This window comes from Falco biarmicus, chromosome 1 (assembly GCF_023638135.1).
Source record: "Falco biarmicus isolate bFalBia1 chromosome 1, bFalBia1.pri, whole genome shotgun sequence".
In the NCBI taxonomy this organism is placed as follows: domain Eukaryota; kingdom Metazoa; phylum Chordata; class Aves; order Falconiformes; family Falconidae; genus Falco; species Falco biarmicus.
The window spans coordinates 87,124,749-87,145,111 of record NC_079288.1 but is presented as its reverse complement, the minus strand read 5'-3'; the positions used below and the strand labels follow the sequence as shown (position 1 = coordinate 87,145,111).

Here is a 20,363-nt window from a genome sequence, read left to right as displayed (position 1 = left end):
TCAGATAGAAAGGGAAAATTTCACTGGAGTAAATAATGCATAGGTAAGTCTTCAGACAGCAAACCTCTGCGGATACCCACATAACTCTTTCCATCTCAAAACGTGTTATTTATTGTCTTCCAAGGCCTTTTCCTCCCTCCGTTAACAGGAGGGAACACAGACATCACCACAGTCTTAAAAAGTCTCTCCCCTTGCATTTAACTGTTGCTACAGCTGAAACATTTGAACAATTCCATGTTGCTCATTTACCTGGACACTGGATAAAGGACCAGTTATAGTTATTCTCCACCGGACACATGCTGACATTAAGGACGGGCTCCAAGCTGTGTTTCCCCATTGCAGATGGGGTTGGCATCTTGACTGGACCTCTGTAAGAGCCCTCGATGCACTTCCCCTTGCCGGTGTTGCTCGGATCTGTGCACCACCCACATCCGGGCTGCTCCAAACAGTGAGCACACGTACAGTAGCCTGAACAGTTTTCAGCTATAAAAAAAAAAGACCCAAACATCAAATTGTAGATTAAATCACTGTCCCAAAACATGGGAAACAGCAAACACAGAAAGGCTTGTACACCTTTTCTAACCTTAAGTATTTATCTCACCAGATCTGTAAATATTTATTCTGATAGTCACGTAACACATAGATATTATTTCCTATCAGCCTACTTATTCTAGAATCTAAGACAGCTATAACAAAGGTTGCATTAATCAGTAAGCATTGTTTCATAACTCACAATACACATGTAAGATTTTTCTAACCATTACGCATCACCCACTAAAATCAGACATTAACTTTCCCAACTACAAAATATCTCCAACTGATTTACAACAGATCATATGATAAAATGAGCCACCCAGAAGCAAAGGATAAAAACCAGTTTGTTCGCTCGCTTTTGAGTCTCTTCTTACCACATGTTAGAATATCACACACCACTATTTCAAGCATTTATCTGAGTCAAAAAGCATAGAATACAAATCTAGAATAAAATGAGTCTTCTTAGGATGCTCACAGTGCCACATGCAGATCCCCTGGCCCCAGAAATCAGCTAAATCAGGGGGGAAAAAAACCCAAAATACTATCGCCATGCTTTAACTGTTCCTTTCTCAAATGGGACCCTATTTCAGGGGTGACAAACACTTTACATACAGGAAAGTTCTTCCATTCCTTTCTGCATACCATCTTAAAAAATATTTTGTAGATTCTTGATGTTACAAGACGAGCAGACTTTCTATCTTGATGTTTTACCATGACAATATTTGCCTTTTTAAAAAAAAAAAAAAAACACAACACCCAAAAGTAGTAGAAAAATATTGTTTCCCATTATTTCAGCCTACTCATCTCCTGCCTGATGCTTCCTCCAACTTTTGACCTCTGGCAGTATGGGAAGTTCACACTCATGTTTGACTATTACCTGAAACTCATTTCCTCCATGTCTTATTCTGCAACACCTGCAGCCACTCAGGCTTATTATCATCAGCTTCTGAAAGTTCCTAGAGCAACTGCAGCAACTCAAACTGCCCACCTTCCCTCCTGGGGAAAATATGCACTCCTCCCCCTCTGCTACCCCAAGAGCCCTGGCCTTCCCAACTCCCCTGTCCACACTTGGCTCCTAAAGAATTCAACATTAATAAAAATAATTTCTAAAACTGTTTGATGACTTTTTAAATTTCTAGAGTATTTCAACCCATTCTGAAAACAAAAAGTAATATTCCAAAGCACCATAAATCTTTTGCAGTTTGCTCACATCTACCTAAATGGGGGAAAAAAAAATACCACTTATTCAAAATAAGTTAGAAATGCCTACTGTGGGCTACATGCAGACAATACTTCAGAATAAAACAGCCTATCAAATCCAAATTACGGTTTACACAAGACAATCTAATATTAAATTACATTGCTCCATATGTGAATAAAAGAGATATAAAAGAGAGGCAAAAAGAAGTTAATCACATGAAATTATGTAACAATTAACTTGAAGGATAGGAATTCAAATAACGAAACAAGTACTTCTCTGTTGCAAAAAAAAGTGGAGATTTCATCATCTCACTTGAAAGCCTTCACTATCTGCCATTTAGCTTAATTGATAGTTCCCGTAACTGGGACCTAATTCTGTTTAATGCTTTACGTGATGCAGGACCGAACTGCAGACACGGGGGTCAGGTACTTGTTACCTTTGTCCAGAAGATATTCAGTATAGCTGATGCACAGTTTGATGCCTTATCGTAGCGAATGTCAGCAACTACAAGATTCCAGCCCACACGTCAAGATGCAGAAGCAATTACTCACGTGGACAACTGCTCATGGTGTACCACTCCATGCACTGCCCGTAGGGGAAGGAGGCCACATAAGCATTGGAGTCCACACACTGTTTCATGTTGCTGCACCACATGCATTCAGAGCTGCCACTCGTGCACTCCCCACACATGGTCCGCAGGGCGCAGGGCGTGCGGCACTGCTTGGCGCTGTGGTTAGCTGTGGGCAGGAGGACAAGAGTCAACTTTCTTCCAGAAAGAAATACGTATGAGCCGAAAGACAGAAGACAAAAAGCCCTGTCTATTATTCAGGCTGAAAAACAGTTCAATATCACAGACCTGAAACACTTCATTTGTGGTGTGGTGGTGCTGGATGGAGCTGGAGATATCTTACATAAACGTGAATGAGAAATGCAGTAAGTATTGCAAAAAAACCTCTCTTACTATGTTTCCTCCACGAGCGTTAAAGCTTTTTAAGGTGGACAGAAAACAATTTAAATGGTGTTATGAATGTGGTCATTATCGCTCTGTAGGTCTGTTGATGCATTCCTTAGCTATCCTCCCAAGCAAAGTGTTGGGAAGAAACCTCATGTTTTGTGTTTTAGTCATATTTATATGTTATATAAAACACTGGGATGTGTTTTAAGTTATTTCATCAGTTCCATACATAAAATGAGTACTGAAAGCAGAACTAACTCAGAAGTTCCTGGTGCAGGCCAAGACTTTACCATCTATTTCTAGTGTCTGTTATCAGACCATAAAAAAACAAATTAAAGCTTAAACCAATTCAAAGTGCTGAAGTTAAAATATTTAAAATTTTGAGTTGAAGTTCCACATTCAGGATATGTATCCTGCACTTACACAAAGAATGATTTCAAGTGGTGTAGCTTACTTAGAAATTTTATGTAATCAGCCAACTTTCTTAAAACTTAAAGAGGCACTAATTGGTATTCAGAAATAATCAGCTATAATAGAAAGTTAACAGACCAAGCCATTTCAAAAGATACGCAGTTCCAACAAAGCTAGAAGACTTTTCCCAAAAGCAAATAGCTTCTTTTTCAAAGTTCTCATATCTCTAAAGTGTCTTGCCCAATTAATTTCAAACTTTGATAAAATCCTCCTCTGGCTACGGAACAGGGGAGGGGAGAAAAGGGAGTTCAATTGGAAAGTAGCTTTTATTTTATTTTTTTTTAAATGAGAGATTGCTTCATACCATAATTAACCTAAATGTCACATTCAGGTATGCAATTTAGAGAAAAATAATTAAACTATAATGTACTTCAAGCATGTTACAGTTAACAGTGTAAATGTAGAGCTATTCTTGAAAAGTCCGATTCCTGCATGAAACTCCTACACAAGACACTTTCAGAACTACTTTTCTTTGGCAAAGTCGTGACACAGCTAGTTGTAAATTTAATGAACGGGATCCTCTTTACTCTCTAAGAAACCATAGAATCACAGCACAGTTTGGGTTGGAAGGGACCATGAAGATGATCTAGTTGCACCCCCTGCCACGGGCAGGGACACCTTCCACCAGCCCAGGTTGCTCCAAGCCCTGTCCAGCCTGGCCTGGGACACTGCCAGGGATGGGGCATCCACAGCTGCTCTGGGCAGCCTGTGCCAGTATCTTGCCACATTTACAGTAAATACAAAAATATAAAAATACAAATGCTCATCAGTCAGCCTGCTGCCCATGAGACACACAAGTCAGATATTGTTACCTGGCCTTTCACAGACACTGCCATTGACTTCATTGATACATGTTGCTGCCTTCAGTCCCTGCTGGAAAGGCTCAGCTAAATAACCACAAAATCCAGCATCGCTTGGTTCATCTGGCAGCCACTGGAGGAGGGTGTTGGTGAAGGGAGACATGTCTTCCCAGCACCAATACGACACATTGATTTTCCTCAGTCCAACCCATGGAGTCAAAGATTTGGGCTAGAAATAAAGGAAAATGGTAGATATAATACCCAGTTTTATTACCTTAGGCATTAAAAGAAAACACACATCATCATATAACGCTCGTAGCAACTTTGCCAGGTTACGTGTTGCAAAAACATAGTAAGGAAAATACGTGTTTCTCAGTGCTACCAGAATTAAATGCCACAGAGATAGAGAAACCCTTCAGAAAACACCAATTTTTATTTTATTTTTTTTTCAAACTACATTTCTAGTTTCCTAAACCAAGAGAACAAGTCAAACATTCACACTGGCTGACAATGAAATTAACTGCAAGTTGCTTTTTATATGTTTGCGACTCCTACAAATGCATAGACACAGGAAAAAAAAATCTGGATCTACAGTTTAACATGAGAATGAAAACTAGCAGTGCCCTCTACAATTTAAATGATACAATCCACTTACCTACTACTATACAGTCTGACTAGGAGACTTCTACTACTGAAGAGTGTGTGTATATACAGACAGGTAGAGACACAGAGCAGGTCAAATCTAAATTAGTATCGTTGGCAATAAAATTCTCAATATCAAGAACCCATAACAAATATTTCTACTGGCCATTTATTTTTTTATACATTTTTATTCCGGGGAGAGGCTTTTTAACTGTCTTAGTACAACATTTTATTTTACTGTTAAAACCTTTTCTCCATCAAAGCACTTTGGTGGCACAGCTGTCCTGGGAAGGCTTTAGACAACACGTCTTCCCTTACTGCTATATATAACCATCACCTACTTCAAACTGATTTTATGCACCCTTAAACCTTAGAGCTGCAACTTTTAACAGCAACAGGGTTACACAGCATTACGTGCCAACACCAACACATTTTCTTATTATTAAAAAACACCTATACACAGCTTATTTAAAAAAGGACCAACTGTAAAGTACAGCCTCCCCCAACACAGCAGCAGCGTGCCACTGAATGGCAGAAGTTCAAGTACCAGACACAGCTTGGCTTTTTAGTGAAGGTATTTTCCCACATTATAAGAACTCAATACTAATATCCACTAAAAAGGGTTAACAATCTCTTTAGATTTCTAAAGCTTACTTTTTAAAGGACACTATCGGTGAAATAAAAGCCATAAATTAACAATTTTTTTCTCCCCAGTGTCAGGGTTTAAACACTATCAGGAAAGGGTTGCCATGTGGCTTTAGGAATTTACACTGCACTTAACTACTGGGATATCCAGCAACACCTGGAGGTGTTAGACCATGTACTTTTACAATATCACAGGCTTGGCTTCCACTCTTTACAAAAGATTTAACAAACAATCTTGCTTGAACTGCACTTTACCTTTTCTTAGCTAAATTGAATCCCCTCTAAAACACTGTAATTGTTAAAATGGCATTTCAAAATTACAAAGGGAATCAAAGCAGGAATGTTCTCATTTCAACAGGGAAATACGTCTCTCTAGTACTGAAGTACATTCTTCTCTTGAAAAGCAGCAATCCTACTGCCTCCAATCTAATTTTTCCTATATAAAACTCCTCTTGATTGCCAGCCCTGCCCACAGTGGCCTCTGGGACCCAAGAAGAGTTACTCCAATGTGCCATCAAGCCACGGTAGCTCTGCTGCCTAAACTAGGATTTCAGCAAAGCTGCACAACATCTTTTTCTTTGTTAGGGCTTTAGCACCACCTACACAACCTGCCCTGAATACCTCTGCACTTCTGCCAGGGACTGGGAAAAAATATATATTTATTTTATTGATGCATGAAGAGGGACAGATTCCAATTCACTTCTCACTGGCTCTGACAGAAAAGCACCTGCCACTAGATCAAACATAAATAACTCCAAATAAGCCAAGCAGCTCTGAGGAGCAAAAAGCCGACATTTTAAACAGCCACTTTCCTGAACAGAAAAAATAACTTTAAATGCTTTATATTAAACAACTCCGGTGCCCCAAAGGGACCTTTATTTATAAAATATTGTGTACAAGTCACGAGAGGACTCCTGATGCAGTCATGTATCCCACAAGAGAAATCATGTGGGATTTCATTATAGGAAGCGATAGCTTTGAGGCACCGTGTATGTTTATATTTATCTTTCCCATTTACATTCTCTACAATTTCAGTTCAAAAGCACCCATCGGGTATGCTGAATTTCAAAAGAAAAATCAGTCCTTTTCAGTTAAGAGGCATGTCTATTCTGTACAAAGCATACAATACCACAGCAAGGACTTTTCCACAGTCAGAGCTTAATTACTCAGGGGACATAAAAGAGAAGCACTCACCGAAGACTGCATCTTCTGCAGCTCCTTTAGAACAAATTCTACCTTTTTCTGGGTCGTGAGAGAAGCCAGCAATGCACCGTTGGATCTGCAGGACAGTTTGGCATGATCATAGTTCTCCTTTGCGTTTGTAATTTTCAAGCAGGAGTTCCCTACCAAATGCCAGTTTGTTCCACAGATATTTTCTGGGAGGGGAAAAAAGAAAATAAACCCAGATATGTAAGCAACCTTCACAATGTTCAAAGAGGTGAAAGAACCTTTTCACCAAAATAAAACCTACTGTCCCATCCCAAACCAGCATGACTTACTGGCAGGCTCAGAAGTATCTATGTACAAAATACTGGAGGAATAGGAAAGCTGTTTAGGGGAGCTGAAGCGCATCATCAGCATTTAGTTAACTGCACTAGGTAGTCAAAGCACTTATTACATGGAATAGTAAAATTACTGTAGAAGAATGAGAAATGGAAAGTAAATTACTATCTTGCTGATGGCTTAGAGTAGGGGTCCTTAAACTTTTTAAACGGGGGGCCGGTGCGCGGATGAAGTGGCAGGCAGTCATCTGTGGCTGCTTGGTTCCCCCCCCAAACCCCGGCGGGGGGTGGGGGGGTGGCGCGGGGGGGTTCTGTAAATACCGGGGGCTGGATTGAGGACCCTGAGGGGCCGTAGTTTGAGGACCCCTGGCTTAAAGCCACTTATTCAACAACAGTTGTTAGGATACCTTTCGACAGAAGAGGCTGGTTGGGCTAATCCCACTCACAGTACCAAACTTCCAGGATTAAACCCTGTTTTATCTTGAGAACAGCCATGCCCACTACTGAAGAACTCTTTATATTCTGTGGTTAATTATTTCCCTCAAAACAACCCCACCACCAATGGGCATTTTCAGTGTGAATTTCTGCACAGCTGATGTCTAGCTCCAACGTCTTGGTTCAGATTTATCTAACAGATTGAGAAGCTCTCAAGTGTTAAATTTTTAGATAGGCTTTTTACACATATGGTCAAGTCACCCTCTTTTCTACAACAAATTAAACAGACCAAGCTCTTTATCTATCTCATTAAAAGAAGTTTTTCTCACTCTCATGGCTCTTCTCCAAAGTCTCTTAATTTTTCCACTCTTCCAGACTAGCAAACGCCAGACTTGGACACATCCAGACCTATCAGAGTTATTAGGGGAAGACTTTCCATACCTATTAAAAGGTCGTCTCTGGGTTGCTTTTTTCCCCTTTCTCTATATTTTATTAACTGCAAATGTTAATCACTGAAGATGCTATATTTCTCTCCCAGTCACTGGGAAAAAAAGTTGCTGCAGGGGGACTAATAATCAACTCCTATGAGCTCCCACTGGAAACACTAATAAGAGAATTTTCCTTACACACTTCACGTGTTATTTGCCTAATTTGTCCAGTATGTGCCATTACACTTTTGCACAATTCTAGTTTCTAAAATTAAATAGCATGCATTATTAAATCTAATATCTTGCAGAAACCTATTATAGCAACAGTATTGCTTTTATCAAATGGAGAGAGCGCCTAATAATTATACAAATGATCATACTCCTCTTCAGACAATCAGGATTGAAAAATACCTCATCAGACTTTTTGAATTTACTAGAAAAAGTTTTATACCAAAGCCGGGATGATTAAACAACATTATTTATTCCATTTTAGCACTAAAAGATTACAGATTTGGGGGTTAAAAACCAAAACCAAACAAAAAAATCCCCACAACTTTTGGACTGGGTGAATTTCTTTCCTTTTTTTTTTTATTTGCACAAATATAACCAACACCCACCTGGTAAAGCAATGCACTCCTGATTCCTAGGTTCCCACTGACAGTTTTGATCCATGGCACAGCTTTTGCAACTTGTCTTTTTGTTACAGTAATAAGCAGGGTTATCCTTAGGACAGTTGTCATACAGAGTAACAGGAACCTAAAATAAATAGCACAGATTAGGTTTTTTCCCATCCACCCAATGTCGGTTTGTAAGAGCAATGCCTATCACACTAAACTCCACAGTTCAGACCTACAAAACAACTGATAAATTCAAAATCTGTGACACTAAACATAGCTTGCACTGTATATTCAAGGTACTCCCCCAAGCCACCATCTGACACATTTTCCTTACTAGAGCTTTTACAAAAGGTTTTTTTCTAGGGAAGGCCCTATTGGGAACAAACCCAAATGGCTATGTGCCTTACTGAATAATCACACCATCAGGAAACCTCCACCTCTTCCTCTGCCCATAGCCATCCTCATAACTTAAGTGGAGAGTCCCATGAAAAGCCCTTGGACAAACTTGAAAAAAAATATTCAAGCATGTTAGCAGTTTAGAGCTAGACATGCACTGGAAATAATGAAACAACTAGGGTCAATAATAGTGACAGATGAAGCCATCTGGACATTTGCTATTTCAAAGACTAAATTTAAACTACAGAAGTATTAGAGAGACTTTACCTGTTCCTCTGTGCAGTTGTTATGTATTGAGATACACTGGTCAGTGCACCATTGACAGTTGTTTGTATTTGCTGTACAGCTATAGCAGTCTGTAATCTGATCACATTTTTCATTGTCTACAGCTATTAAAGAAAAAAACCTGCATGACCAAAAACAGGCATTTCCTGACAGAGCTCTAAGAACTTGATTATATATAGCAAAAGATACAACCAAACAGTAGGGCCTGTAGATTTTCCGTTATCAACTACTTAGTGAATCAGATATTTTCACGGGATTGAACTGATAGAAAATTGCATTCATTTGCAGCATCAATCATTTTTAGTGCCCAAGGAGCCATAAAACACACCACCAGAAAATGCACCAAGACATAGAAGCGCATGAACTAAGACAAGACGCATGTTCAGTCAATGCCCATGCAAATGATGCTAGAGGACATTTCACAAGGACAGTGAACTTCTCCCACTGCAGGCCCATTTCACTGCAAGCCTGGCCTTCAATTACGTGCAGCATTTTCATGCAAAGCTTCAACTTTCCACTTCATCTTTCCAATTGCTTATCGCCTGTGTTTTGTGAAAATTTATTGTACATTCAGAGCCCATCAAAGCAATGTCCCTTTACATCAATTTCTATTAAATAATTAAAGGCTGCCATCTATTACAGAATCAAAGTTCGCATAATTCAATTCAGAGCAACGAATACATCAGGATAAAGCATTGAAAAGTTGTTTAAAAATTATCGTAAGGGAGAACACAGGAATCAGACCTCAAATGTTTTTTTTGTATGCCCCTATCCATATAATACCATAGAAGGAAAAATAAAGTAACTTTTCTTAAAACACTATTCCTGCTGTCTCTCTCGAAGAGCACAGTATAACGCTGCAGGACCCCAATCCCACTCCCTTGCCCTGCAGTGCTCATCAGCAAATTGCCGGCTCTCAAAAGGTCAGTTCTTGGAGTAAACATCTACAGAGCAATGGTCCAGACCTGATTCCTGACTGATGGGGTCTCTTTGGGATAGGAAAGTAAGTACAAGCTGTATAGCAGCAAAAAAAAAAATCTAATGAGCAAGCAGCTTCAGGGGGAGTGAGAGATGAAAACGTCTCCACGTGGCTGCAGCCACTTGGTCAGAGGAAGGTCTCCCAGGACACGTGTGGAAGCACAGCTACAGCCCCCCACCTTTAACTTGATCTGGTAATGGCAAGACAGAATGTGGAAAAGAAAAAGACCCTACATGCCTTTTGGAAAGGGAAATGGAAAGAATGTGACACATACCTGGCTTAGGAGGACAATCTTCAAATATCTTTTGCTGCTGCTTCTCTGTCGCCATTTCCCAGGGGACGCAGCGAGAAGAGGCAGTAGCCCACACGCATCTGATGCCAGGACCCGCTCGCAAGCAGGCCGTTTCATTGTCAAAAGCTTCACATCTCTCGGGTGTGTACTTCAGTATGTCACTGAGGAGGAGGCTGTTGAAGCCTCCAAATACATACATAGTGCTAGACAAAATGGAAGTGAACAGGTAAAAACTTGCACCTGTGTTTATAGACCACACACTGCTCCAGGTCAAAATGATTTAAGATGTGAGCAAAGTGTTTTATTACATTCCAGCATGTATAAATCCAAAGAAATAGCTCTTGGTTAAGGAAGGCACTAAAGAAAAGGTCAGTCAAGTTCCACCATTTCAAAGAAGCCAGAAAGTCTCAACACATGGGTGTTGAGAAGAATCAAACCTATCCAAGGTCATATACTGACCTTCAGCTTCAGCCAGAACGCTGGTGACACCTATCAACATGACTGTACATGAAATGCTGCAGAAATGCGGGTCCTCCTGTAAAGGACAGCGGCAAGAGAAGGAGGAAGGCTAAAAATTGGGGAGACGGTATCACAGCATTAAACCAGTGTTCAGAAACTACAACAAAACAATTCAGTGTTGTCACATCTTGCTACGCTGCTGTGAAAAAAACACTTATTTCCATGGCTTTTAGCAAATGAGCAGTCATTGTCAACCTAAAGAAATAAAAAACAAACAAAAAAACCAAACCCCAAAACAAAATAATAGTTTTTGCAGGTGGAAGGTGGTTTTTTTAAACCTTCTTCAGTATCGCAACTGCTTCAGGCAAAACATCAAATTTCATTACTTGCACAAAAATGTCACCCAAAAACCCCTGTGCATCCATGTTTGTAAATGTGCATTTTAAAAGACAGTGAAGAAGAGTCAATGCAACTGAAAATAAAAGTTCTGGCTGAATATTTTTAATACGATTTTCATCCTATTTAAAGATGAAAAGAAGAACTAATGCACACTTAGGCGTCCTTCATGGAAGCAAACGCATGGCTGGTATTCAGTAGACACTGAAACAAGTAGGTGGTGAGTGAGTTTAAGAGACGAAAAGAATATCTAGAAGCACACCTTCCTTTTCAAGGCACTGACAGTTATCTGCCTGGCTTAAACTGAGCTTTAAATAATGTTACTGATTTACAGAAAGTATCCTCGGAGGATAAAGGAATCAGAATGAAAGACTTGTAAGGAATATAATTTCTCAAACTTGGTTCCGCAGACTCAACTACAACAACAGATATTCACCTGAAAGCACAGTCATTCATACAGTGATGTAATGCTTCACACCAGGAATCTCACCTATCACCTCACCTGAATAATATACATTGTGTGACTGGGAAAGAGCAGCCACACAGGATCAGCTATGTAAACTGGAACATGGACAGAGAAACCATGACGGAAAGTATGGTTTGGAGAAATACAGATATACATATATACAAAAGGAAAAGGAATAGAAATATCAAAAAATCAATTCTTTTAAAGAAGTGAGCTGAGAAAGTTTAGTTGAGGGAAGAAAGGCTAACAGGAGCAGGTGGATACTGAAGACATTACAAAAAAGTGAAGATCTGAGAACTGTGAGAGTTTTGCAACTGATCCTCAACCCTCTGGTCTCAGTGTTAGTGATATACATGTATACATTTATTGAAATATGAAAAATGCCAACACTCCCCGGCATATTTGTGACCTTACCTGTTGTACAGCACAGCAGAATGTCCAAACCTGTTCACGTCGTGATGGAGACCCGGGCGAGGAAGAACAGACCACCGATCACAAGCTAAGATTAAGAAAAGATCATTTCAGAAAAGTTTGTCTAGTCTAATTAATAACTCAACTTACAGAGTACATTTCTTCCTGAAATATCCCACAGTACTTGGGATCTTCTGCCCCTGGGTCACACCAGCCCCCAGCAGCTGCGGGCTGGGGGCAGGGGGCTGGGAACTGCCCGGCGGGACAGGGCCCGGGGGGGCTGGGCGGCAGCGGCTGGGCATGAGCCCCCAGCGTGCCCAGGTGGCCCAGGAGGCCAGCAGCATCCCGGCCGGTGTCCCAAACGGTGTGGCCGGCAGGGCCGGGGCAGCGCCCGTCCCCCTGCCCTGGGCACTGGTGGGGCCGCCCCGCGGGGCCTGGGCTCAGCGTTGGGCCCCTCACGGCCAGACAGACACTGAGGGGCTGGAGCGTGTCCAGAGCCGGGCAGGGGCTGGGGCAGGGGCTGGGGCACCAGCCTGGGGGGGCGGGGGGGGTCAGCCTGGAGAGAAGGGGGCTGGGGGGGACCCGGTGGCTCTGCAACGGCCTGGCAGGAGGCTGTAGCCAGGGGGGGTCGGTCCCTGCTCCCCAGGAACCAGCGACAGGACGAGAGCAAACGGCCTCACGTTGCGCCAGGGGAGGGTGAGATTGGGTGTGAGGGAGCATTCTGCACCGAGAGGGCTGGCAGGCGCTGGCACAGGCTGCCCGGGGACGGGGGTGTCATCATCCCTGGGGGTGTTCAAAAACCATGTGGCTGTAGTGCCTGGGGACATGGTTCAGTGGTGGCCTTGGCAGTGCTGGTTAATGGTTGGACTAGATGATTAACTTTAAGGTCTTTTCCAACCTAAACAATTCTATGATTCTGCTTTAAGAACTGTATAGAGAGGCCATTCAACCCACTACCAAATGCAAATCTTGAGTGAAACAGGTCAGTTTACACAAGCATTGCTTTATCTTCTTCTGCAATGCAAGAGTTAGCCTTTATGCCAGCTGCCACGATGTGACAGGGAACGGAGGAATTTAACAGCTCTGCTCTATCATCTAAATAGTTCATTAAAACAGTAAAGTTTCATGACATTGCATTTGGAAGGGGTTATTAGTTTTTTGGCAATCCCATGTAATTAAATGGCGGTGGCTTTAGTTGCTTTTTCTCCTTTACCAGTGGAATTTTTCACTGTGTAACAAGTTCAGGTTTTATCTGTTTATGTGTGAATTACTTGCAGTTTTGCCCCAAACTAGTATCTCTGAGAACAGAAACTTATCTTCGCTCCCCGCCCCCCATTGCAATTATGTTCCTAGAGGGTAGATATCCACACTTTTAGAAATATTTTTCACTCATCATAGCTTAAGGATTTGTGGTTGTTTTTCTCCTTTAATATAATGTGAGATTATTCCATCTTTTTCTATTAGCATAACATTTATAAGTTCTGCTTCATTTTTTACTCTGTTTCTCAGGTAATTTCTTCCTTTAGGCACCATGAAAAAACCCAACCAAAGAAACATATAACCCACTGAGCAATCGAAGGAACAAAAGCAGGAAAAGTTAGTCCAATTCATATCACTTAAACTTTGTAAAGTAAATGGGATCACCTTGGGGGTTAACCAGAGGCAGATGCATGCAATTTAAGCAATTCAGGTAGAAAAGTCAATCTGCTGTAAAAATCTACAGAGCCCTCAGATACACAAAGATTCTTTAATACAAGATAAAACTGTTGGGCCATGGACTTAACCTCTGAAAAACAAAGCCCACAAACCCAAACTAGTACGCAGATAAACTGAGAGGGCAAAGAAAAACAACCATATTAATTTTTAACCAAATTTAATTGGAGAATTGTTGGGTAAACCAACCAACTTCTGCTCCAGCAGAAACTTTTGTCCAAGAGTGCTGATAAATAAAAGACATAAGACCCAGCTGCTTGGATTTAATGCTTTGATAAATTATTTTGAAGTTTATTTTTAAATGTCATTTGCTCAATTTTCAAAGAATTTAACCTAGACCAGCATCACTCTTGAGACAAGCATGCATGGTTCCAATTTTTAACAGGAGACTTCAGCAAAATTGGACAGCAATTTGCAATTTTTTATCCATCAAGTTTTGAGTTATGTGAGGCCAAGAAACATATTTTTCTAGATTAATAGAAGGCCTGGAATGTTTTGCTTTCTAAGCTTCTTTCCCATCTTTAACTGAAGACCAAGTATTGGAAAAAATGAGTAATTCTGAAATGACAAAGAATCCTCTCCTTCCTGACTTATGAGGTAAGCCAAGCCTAAAACTTACAATGCACAGGATTTATTAAATATACTATTCAAATAGAACACATGTGTTATGAAAACATCTAGCCTCTTTCTATGTTTGTCATCAGAACTGAATTTTTGATAGGGTAAATAGCGGATCGTAAATTTCTCTCCTGTGGGGAGAAAAGATCATTGTATAAGTATAGCCTTTACATGAATACTTCATGCTCAGTTTAAAAAAAAAAAAAAAAAACAAACCACACCACAAAGTCAAAACTTATTTAGAAATTGAAAACAACAGTTACTTAATCCACAGTAACTGGATTTTGAGACAATCTGACTGTGAAGGTTCTATTCTTGTTTTATTACACACATCCCATAGGCAAGGGATGTGACCCTTGAGAAAGCAGAACCCTTGCCTTTTCTCTCCTGGAGATGAACATGGAGCGACGTAAGTGCTGCAACTCTCCCTCAGCTCCTCTGCTGCTAAAAGTTGTTGACAGGAGGCAGCAGAGGATTGAGCGAGGTATTTGTTCACCCAGAGACAACTGCTGCAGAGCAGGAAACTCTTCTACGGAGACCAGAGAGACCAAAATTTTGGGGATAGGAAGTGCTAGTCACTGCAGTGTGCAGAACAGGAAAAATACTGTGAGACTGCTCTATCCAAGTGCTCACCCAGCTTCAACGTCAACACAATCTGAAAGCTTGTCCTGAGAAGCAACAAGAAATGCACATGCACACAGACAGTTGGATTGCTATCCTGAAGCCAGACACTACCTGGTAATTTCGACCGATATATCGTGGTGGATAAAAAGATAAGAAGCATTAATGTGTTCTCAGACCTACCTAATCTGCTAAACACCCCCAAGAATCTCAGCACACATCTCAGTGACATCTGTTTATACCCCACACACACACAAAAAAAAAATCGTATGTCCTCAACACATTCAATGCATGTGGTCTCATTACTTAGAAATCTGAGGACAGAAAACCAGAAAGAATTGACGAGGTAAATAAAGATGTAGAAGTAAGTTTTAATGGCAAAAGTTAAAAGAAAAGATCTGGTTTTGAAGCCTTTGTTTTAAGGCTGCATTTTAATTTCAGTTTTCTCCAGTCTTCCAACCATCACTACAATCACTAAGGTACTACCTTCATCAACAAGATGTCAAAAATAAGCAAACTAGCCAGACAGCACACTATAAAAGTAGGGAGTAAGATAGCCCATTACAAAGCCTCTCAGCATCAATTGACCTTGCTGCTTGGTTTTCTCCTGGGAAGCCTGACCCTTGAGGACAATCAAGGAAAGGACAACACACACATAAGCACATTACTATTAAAGATGTGAAAGCTATATCCATCTATGGTGGCATGGCCACAACAATCTTTGTTATTTTACAATGCTTCCCCACAAGTATGTAGGTTTATTCCCATGGAGACCAATACGAACATGATCAATATAATTACTGAAGAGATCATGCACAAAGAACCACCAAGTAGGTACCTCTGCTGTGACACTACTGATCAGCCAGCACCCTAACGTATTCCTAGTAGTGCTCCTGGTCCAATGGGAATAGGCAAATCATGCAGAAGGTGTCCTGCCACGAGAAGAATAGAAAAAGTAGTCTTTTTTTCTGAAAAAAAGCGGCTCTTTCTAAGCTGAGAGTTTGCCCTAAAGAATGAGGGTACCCACAAGCACCAGAACACTTCTCATCCCTGTCATGTGAAGTGCAACCAATGCAAGCTCTAATTCTCAGTGTAACACTGGTAAGGACTGGGCAAGTTGACGGCAACACTTATTTCATGTAACAGGAACCTGCCTCTTAACTAAACTGAATCAAGGGGGCTTATAAGAAAGATAAGGACAGACACGCTAGTAGGGCCTGTAGCAACAGGACATGGAGGAATGGTTTTAAACTATAAGAAAGCAGATTTAGATTAGATATCAGGAAGGAATTCTTTACTGTGAAGGTGGTGAGGCACTGGACCAGGTGGCACAGAGCAGCTGTGGATGCCCCATCCCTGGCAATGTCCAAGGCAAGGCTGGACGGGGCTTGGAGCAACCTGGGCTAGCAGAAGGTGTCCCTGGCTGCAGCAGGGGGTTGGAACTAAGTGATCTTGAAGGTCCCTTCCAACCAAAACCATGCTATGATTCTGTGATCATTATTGGCATATCTTGTTAAATGAATACAATTTTTGTTTTACACCGAATAGACACTTCAATGTGTCAGGGAAGATACAATTTTTCTTGCTATTTTGCTATGATGATTGCTATCAACATTTTTAAAAAATTACTTTTAATTTAAAAACTAATTTCAATTAAATTTAAAAAATGACTGTTGAGAGACCGAAAGACCTCGTTTTAATTCTTCAAGAAAAACCTCAAAATAAAGCTAGCTAGGAGCACACAATATATTCCACAGGAATAGGATTTGAAGTCACAGGAAGCAGAAGGGAATGATCCCTGTAACAGACAGCAAAACGGCACAAGGATGCCAAACCCTGCTGCTGAAAGTAATCCATTTGCTTGCATATTCCTTTCACAAACCAAGAGTGACATCTCAGTGCACCATCACTCACGGAATTCAGGTTTACATGATTATTTCAGGGAATCAATCACGAAAGCCCATATATCAGGAATTCTGAAAGCAGAAGGCAGAATATGATACAAGTAGAGAATGGTGCTTTTCTCCAGTGTGAATTATCTGGATGTTCATGCAACTTATTTTATATAATTTCATCTCTTCTTTTCTTCTGAAATGCAGGACCACTAGACTTCAAATTCACAAATAAATGCTGCCCTCTCCTGGCTGCTCAAACTCAACAAAACCCAATCCTTCCAAATAAAATCTAATTGTTTGCTTTATTGTTAAATAGTGCTTATGGGGATATTTATGCTTATAAAGCATACATATAAACAAACTGACATTACAACCAGCACAGCCAAACAAGCCAGCCAGCCTGTAGTTAAAAAAAGAGCATGCAATGTACAAGTTGAGTGTCAGCAGGGCCTAGTGCTTGTAACTGACCTAACAGCCTGCATTTTTGATAAATCAGAGATTAAAATGCACTCATAATATCAGGACAGCTTTATGGCTGAGATGCTAGAACAATATGCTTCCTATTTAAGAAATAATTTTTTAATGCCCAGGGTTATGTATAAACTGTTGACCAAATAACTGCTGCTGTATTTGCCTAGAAATCACTGCACCAGCTCATTTGCTTGGTAATGTGTAGAAATCTAAATGAGCCTCTCCTGATTACACATTCTTCTGCAGTACACTTAGTAGCATTTGGAATAATATACCCAGCATGTAAATTAGTCATTCTGAAGACAGCTCTTTTTGAATATCCAAGATTTTTTATTATTATTATTTCTGCAAGAACTTACCAATATCATATGCCATAAAATCCGAAGAAAAGCACTTTGCGCCATGGCTCATGGAGGTGTCATTGTGCGTGTTTCCTCCAAACACCAGCATGGTTCCACTCACTATCACAGCCGTGTGCAAATAGCGAAAAAATCTACTGTCTTTAAGAATAGTCCTTCAGAAATAAAAATATATGTATTAATGAAAATTATTAGTAACTGGCAAAACCAAAACAAACTGTAAATCCAAGTTGCAGAAGGTTTTGGGGTGCAGGAGGGAGTCTGGGGATAGTATTTAAGCTGCTTTTCCTAATGAGGTATTTAACAACTTACACTGTTCAATTCCTTGTGTAATTTCATTCTCTCATCTTCCCATCTGCTTGCCAATTTGCAGGAGAAATATATCTATGAAAGCCTCTTTCCAAAGCTATGGATCTTAAAATCATCAATTCCGCCCCTAGGGATTATCAAGTTTTCACACTAACTGGGCTTTTGAGCACAGTCAGCTAAACCTGCTGATATGGATGCTGCCTGGGAGGACTCCAATATTTTACAGCAACTCTACTTTTATAGTAATCTAAAGAATTCTTTCAAACTGGGCATGAGCTGTTGCTCAAACCCTAAAAACCTATTTTAAGGAAATCTACGCAGCTGCTGATAATGGAGCTCTGCAGCTTAATACCTGCAAAACTCAACACCTCAACCATGACTATATCACGGGAAGCATTAATCAAACTCACCACTGACCTCATCTTTAATCAGCATGATTAACGGCACTCAGCGCAAAAGGTCACACTTTGTAAAATTTCCCTACTATTTTGAGAGGGTGGGATCGCAGGAAAATCCTGATGTGGTTGTGTCTGTGTTGCAGGCAGGGTGTCACTGCTTGCAGGCTGTCACACCAGTTCTGCAGAACTGCAGCACGCCAAACACAGCTCGTGCTGAAGCCCAGACTTCCACAAGAAAATATTCAGCAAATGGTAGATCAAGGACCAGGACCAGCAACCTGTTTCTAATGCAGAAGCAGTGGCATCACAGCACACTGGGGCTTTCTGAGTATCTCTCTGTACTTGCCAACGCTACAGTGTTTGACTGCGAAGCTGCCAGTCAAATCACCCAAGGGAACATGGGGAGAAACACATTTGCCAAAATAAAGATCAGGGGACTGTGTTTTTGCCTTTCCATGAAATCTCAAGAGGGAGAGAGGGCCTAAATTACTGAAGAATAAAAGGAGTCATCAATGACACACACACCCACCCCCCATCTAGATAAAGAAGAGCAGACAACCCTACACGTCTTGCTGCAAGGCAACTGCTTGCCTGTTCCAACAGCCCTCACGAGACTGACAAAATAAACGTGACCAAAGGAAGGTGGTGCTGCCACAGCTTGGAAGAATACAGTCACATCTGTGAAATTTTCTGACGATTCAGCCAGACTTGCCCACACCGTGGCCAAAGCAGAGGATCAAATGAACCAAGAAAGGAAGTGTGGCTATTGCTGCCTGTACAGTGGGGCAGCAGGAAGGAAGGGTTTTGGAAATTAGTTACTAGTTACTTTCCTCATTGGTATAGACTCACAAACAGTTGTTGCAGAAATACAAGCTGTTTTAAACCCTCAAAAAAAAGATATATAGTGATTCAAATTCACATGCGTTGATTCAAAACATAGTCTCCTTTTTGTCAGAAGCCTTTAAAAACAACTTTAAGAAAAACACAAAATTGAGGTAAATGTGTTTCACCTCTATAGCTCAAAGTTGTGAAGTTTTGCTATAGCTTTTTAATACAACTCACCTCTGGGCAGAAACAAATCACAGAAGATTTCAGCTTAAGAAATGAACATTTCAAGCAGTTACAGAGCCAGAAGAAAATGGGGTTATAATAGAAATTCTTTTGTGGTCTTAACTGCAGAATGAATTATCACTCATTTGACTGCAGTAAGTGCACTCATATGCACAGTCTGTACTGCTGGCAAGAAAATCCCATCAAATATTTTTCTTTTCAGCTTTAATACAATAAAAGATTAAAATGCATTTCTTGGCTTGTTCATAGACTTGATTATTTGTCATTATATGATTCTCTATTCATAACAGGACATAAAAATAATAGATAAAAGAGCACACTATCTATCCTGAATGCAGGTATCGACGTACTACTGTGTCTTTATCAAATACACCATCCTCTTGTCCACTACAAACAAAAATGACAGGGCAGTATACAGGAAGAAGAACTACTTACCACATACGGGAATCAACTTCATATTTGTACAAATCATCTGCTAGCCTGTATTTGTTGGCACTGAACGCTTTGTAACCTCCATGGATATAAACTGATCTTGTATTTGGATCATAAACACTACTGTGACCATACCCTCCTTGCACCAAAGCTCCACTCGTCTGTAAAATGTTCCATGTATTTGTGGCTGAGAAATGAAAAATGTGAGTGACAAAACATGGTTATTTTCTCTCCATTAAAAACTTACCAACAAATCTCATGGTAAAACAAATTGGGTTTCCCTTGACTCAGATCTAGACACTGCCTCTATCACTTCTTATCCAAAAATATTCTCCTTCAAGGAGTTTGTTGTCAAGAATGTTGTCAAGTGTTTTTAATTAGACCAGAAATATCTCTTCTACAGTCATTTATTACATTTTGTAGACAAGCTAAATAAATGAGAGATAAAAAGTATAGGGATAATATATTGTAATTCAATGACATGAAAATGCCAGCACTGTGGCTTGATTTGGAACAGTACCCAAGAGCACTTTTATTTTACATATATATATATATATATATA

General features: G+C 40.4%; 1 protein-coding gene across 2 annotated transcripts in view; it reads right to left on the bottom strand.

The window, feature by feature from the left end:
* Nucleotides 1-20,363, bottom strand: part of ATRN (attractin) — a 156,771-nt gene that overhangs the window by 78,812 nt on the left and 57,596 nt on the right. For both annotated transcript variants that reach the window (XR_008822673.1, XM_056344292.1), the window contains exons 9-18: nucleotides 19,805-19,988; nucleotides 17,592-17,746; nucleotides 11,918-12,002; nucleotides 10,165-10,385; nucleotides 8,894-9,015; nucleotides 8,231-8,369; nucleotides 6,443-6,624; nucleotides 3,974-4,190; nucleotides 2,287-2,472; nucleotides 250-483 (exon numbers count right to left, since the gene is read on the bottom strand). Coding sequence is in view for 1 of the 2 variants with exons in the window: in XM_056344292.1 (XP_056200267.1) it covers nucleotides 250-483; nucleotides 2,287-2,472; nucleotides 3,974-4,190; nucleotides 6,443-6,624; nucleotides 8,231-8,369; nucleotides 8,894-9,015; nucleotides 10,165-10,385; nucleotides 11,918-12,002; nucleotides 17,592-17,746; nucleotides 19,805-19,988 (1,725 nt within the window). In the remaining variant the exon portion in view is untranslated. The remainder of the gene's footprint in view (nucleotides 1-249; nucleotides 484-2,286; nucleotides 2,473-3,973; nucleotides 4,191-6,442; nucleotides 6,625-8,230; nucleotides 8,370-8,893; nucleotides 9,016-10,164; nucleotides 10,386-11,917; nucleotides 12,003-17,591; nucleotides 17,747-19,804; nucleotides 19,989-20,363) is intronic.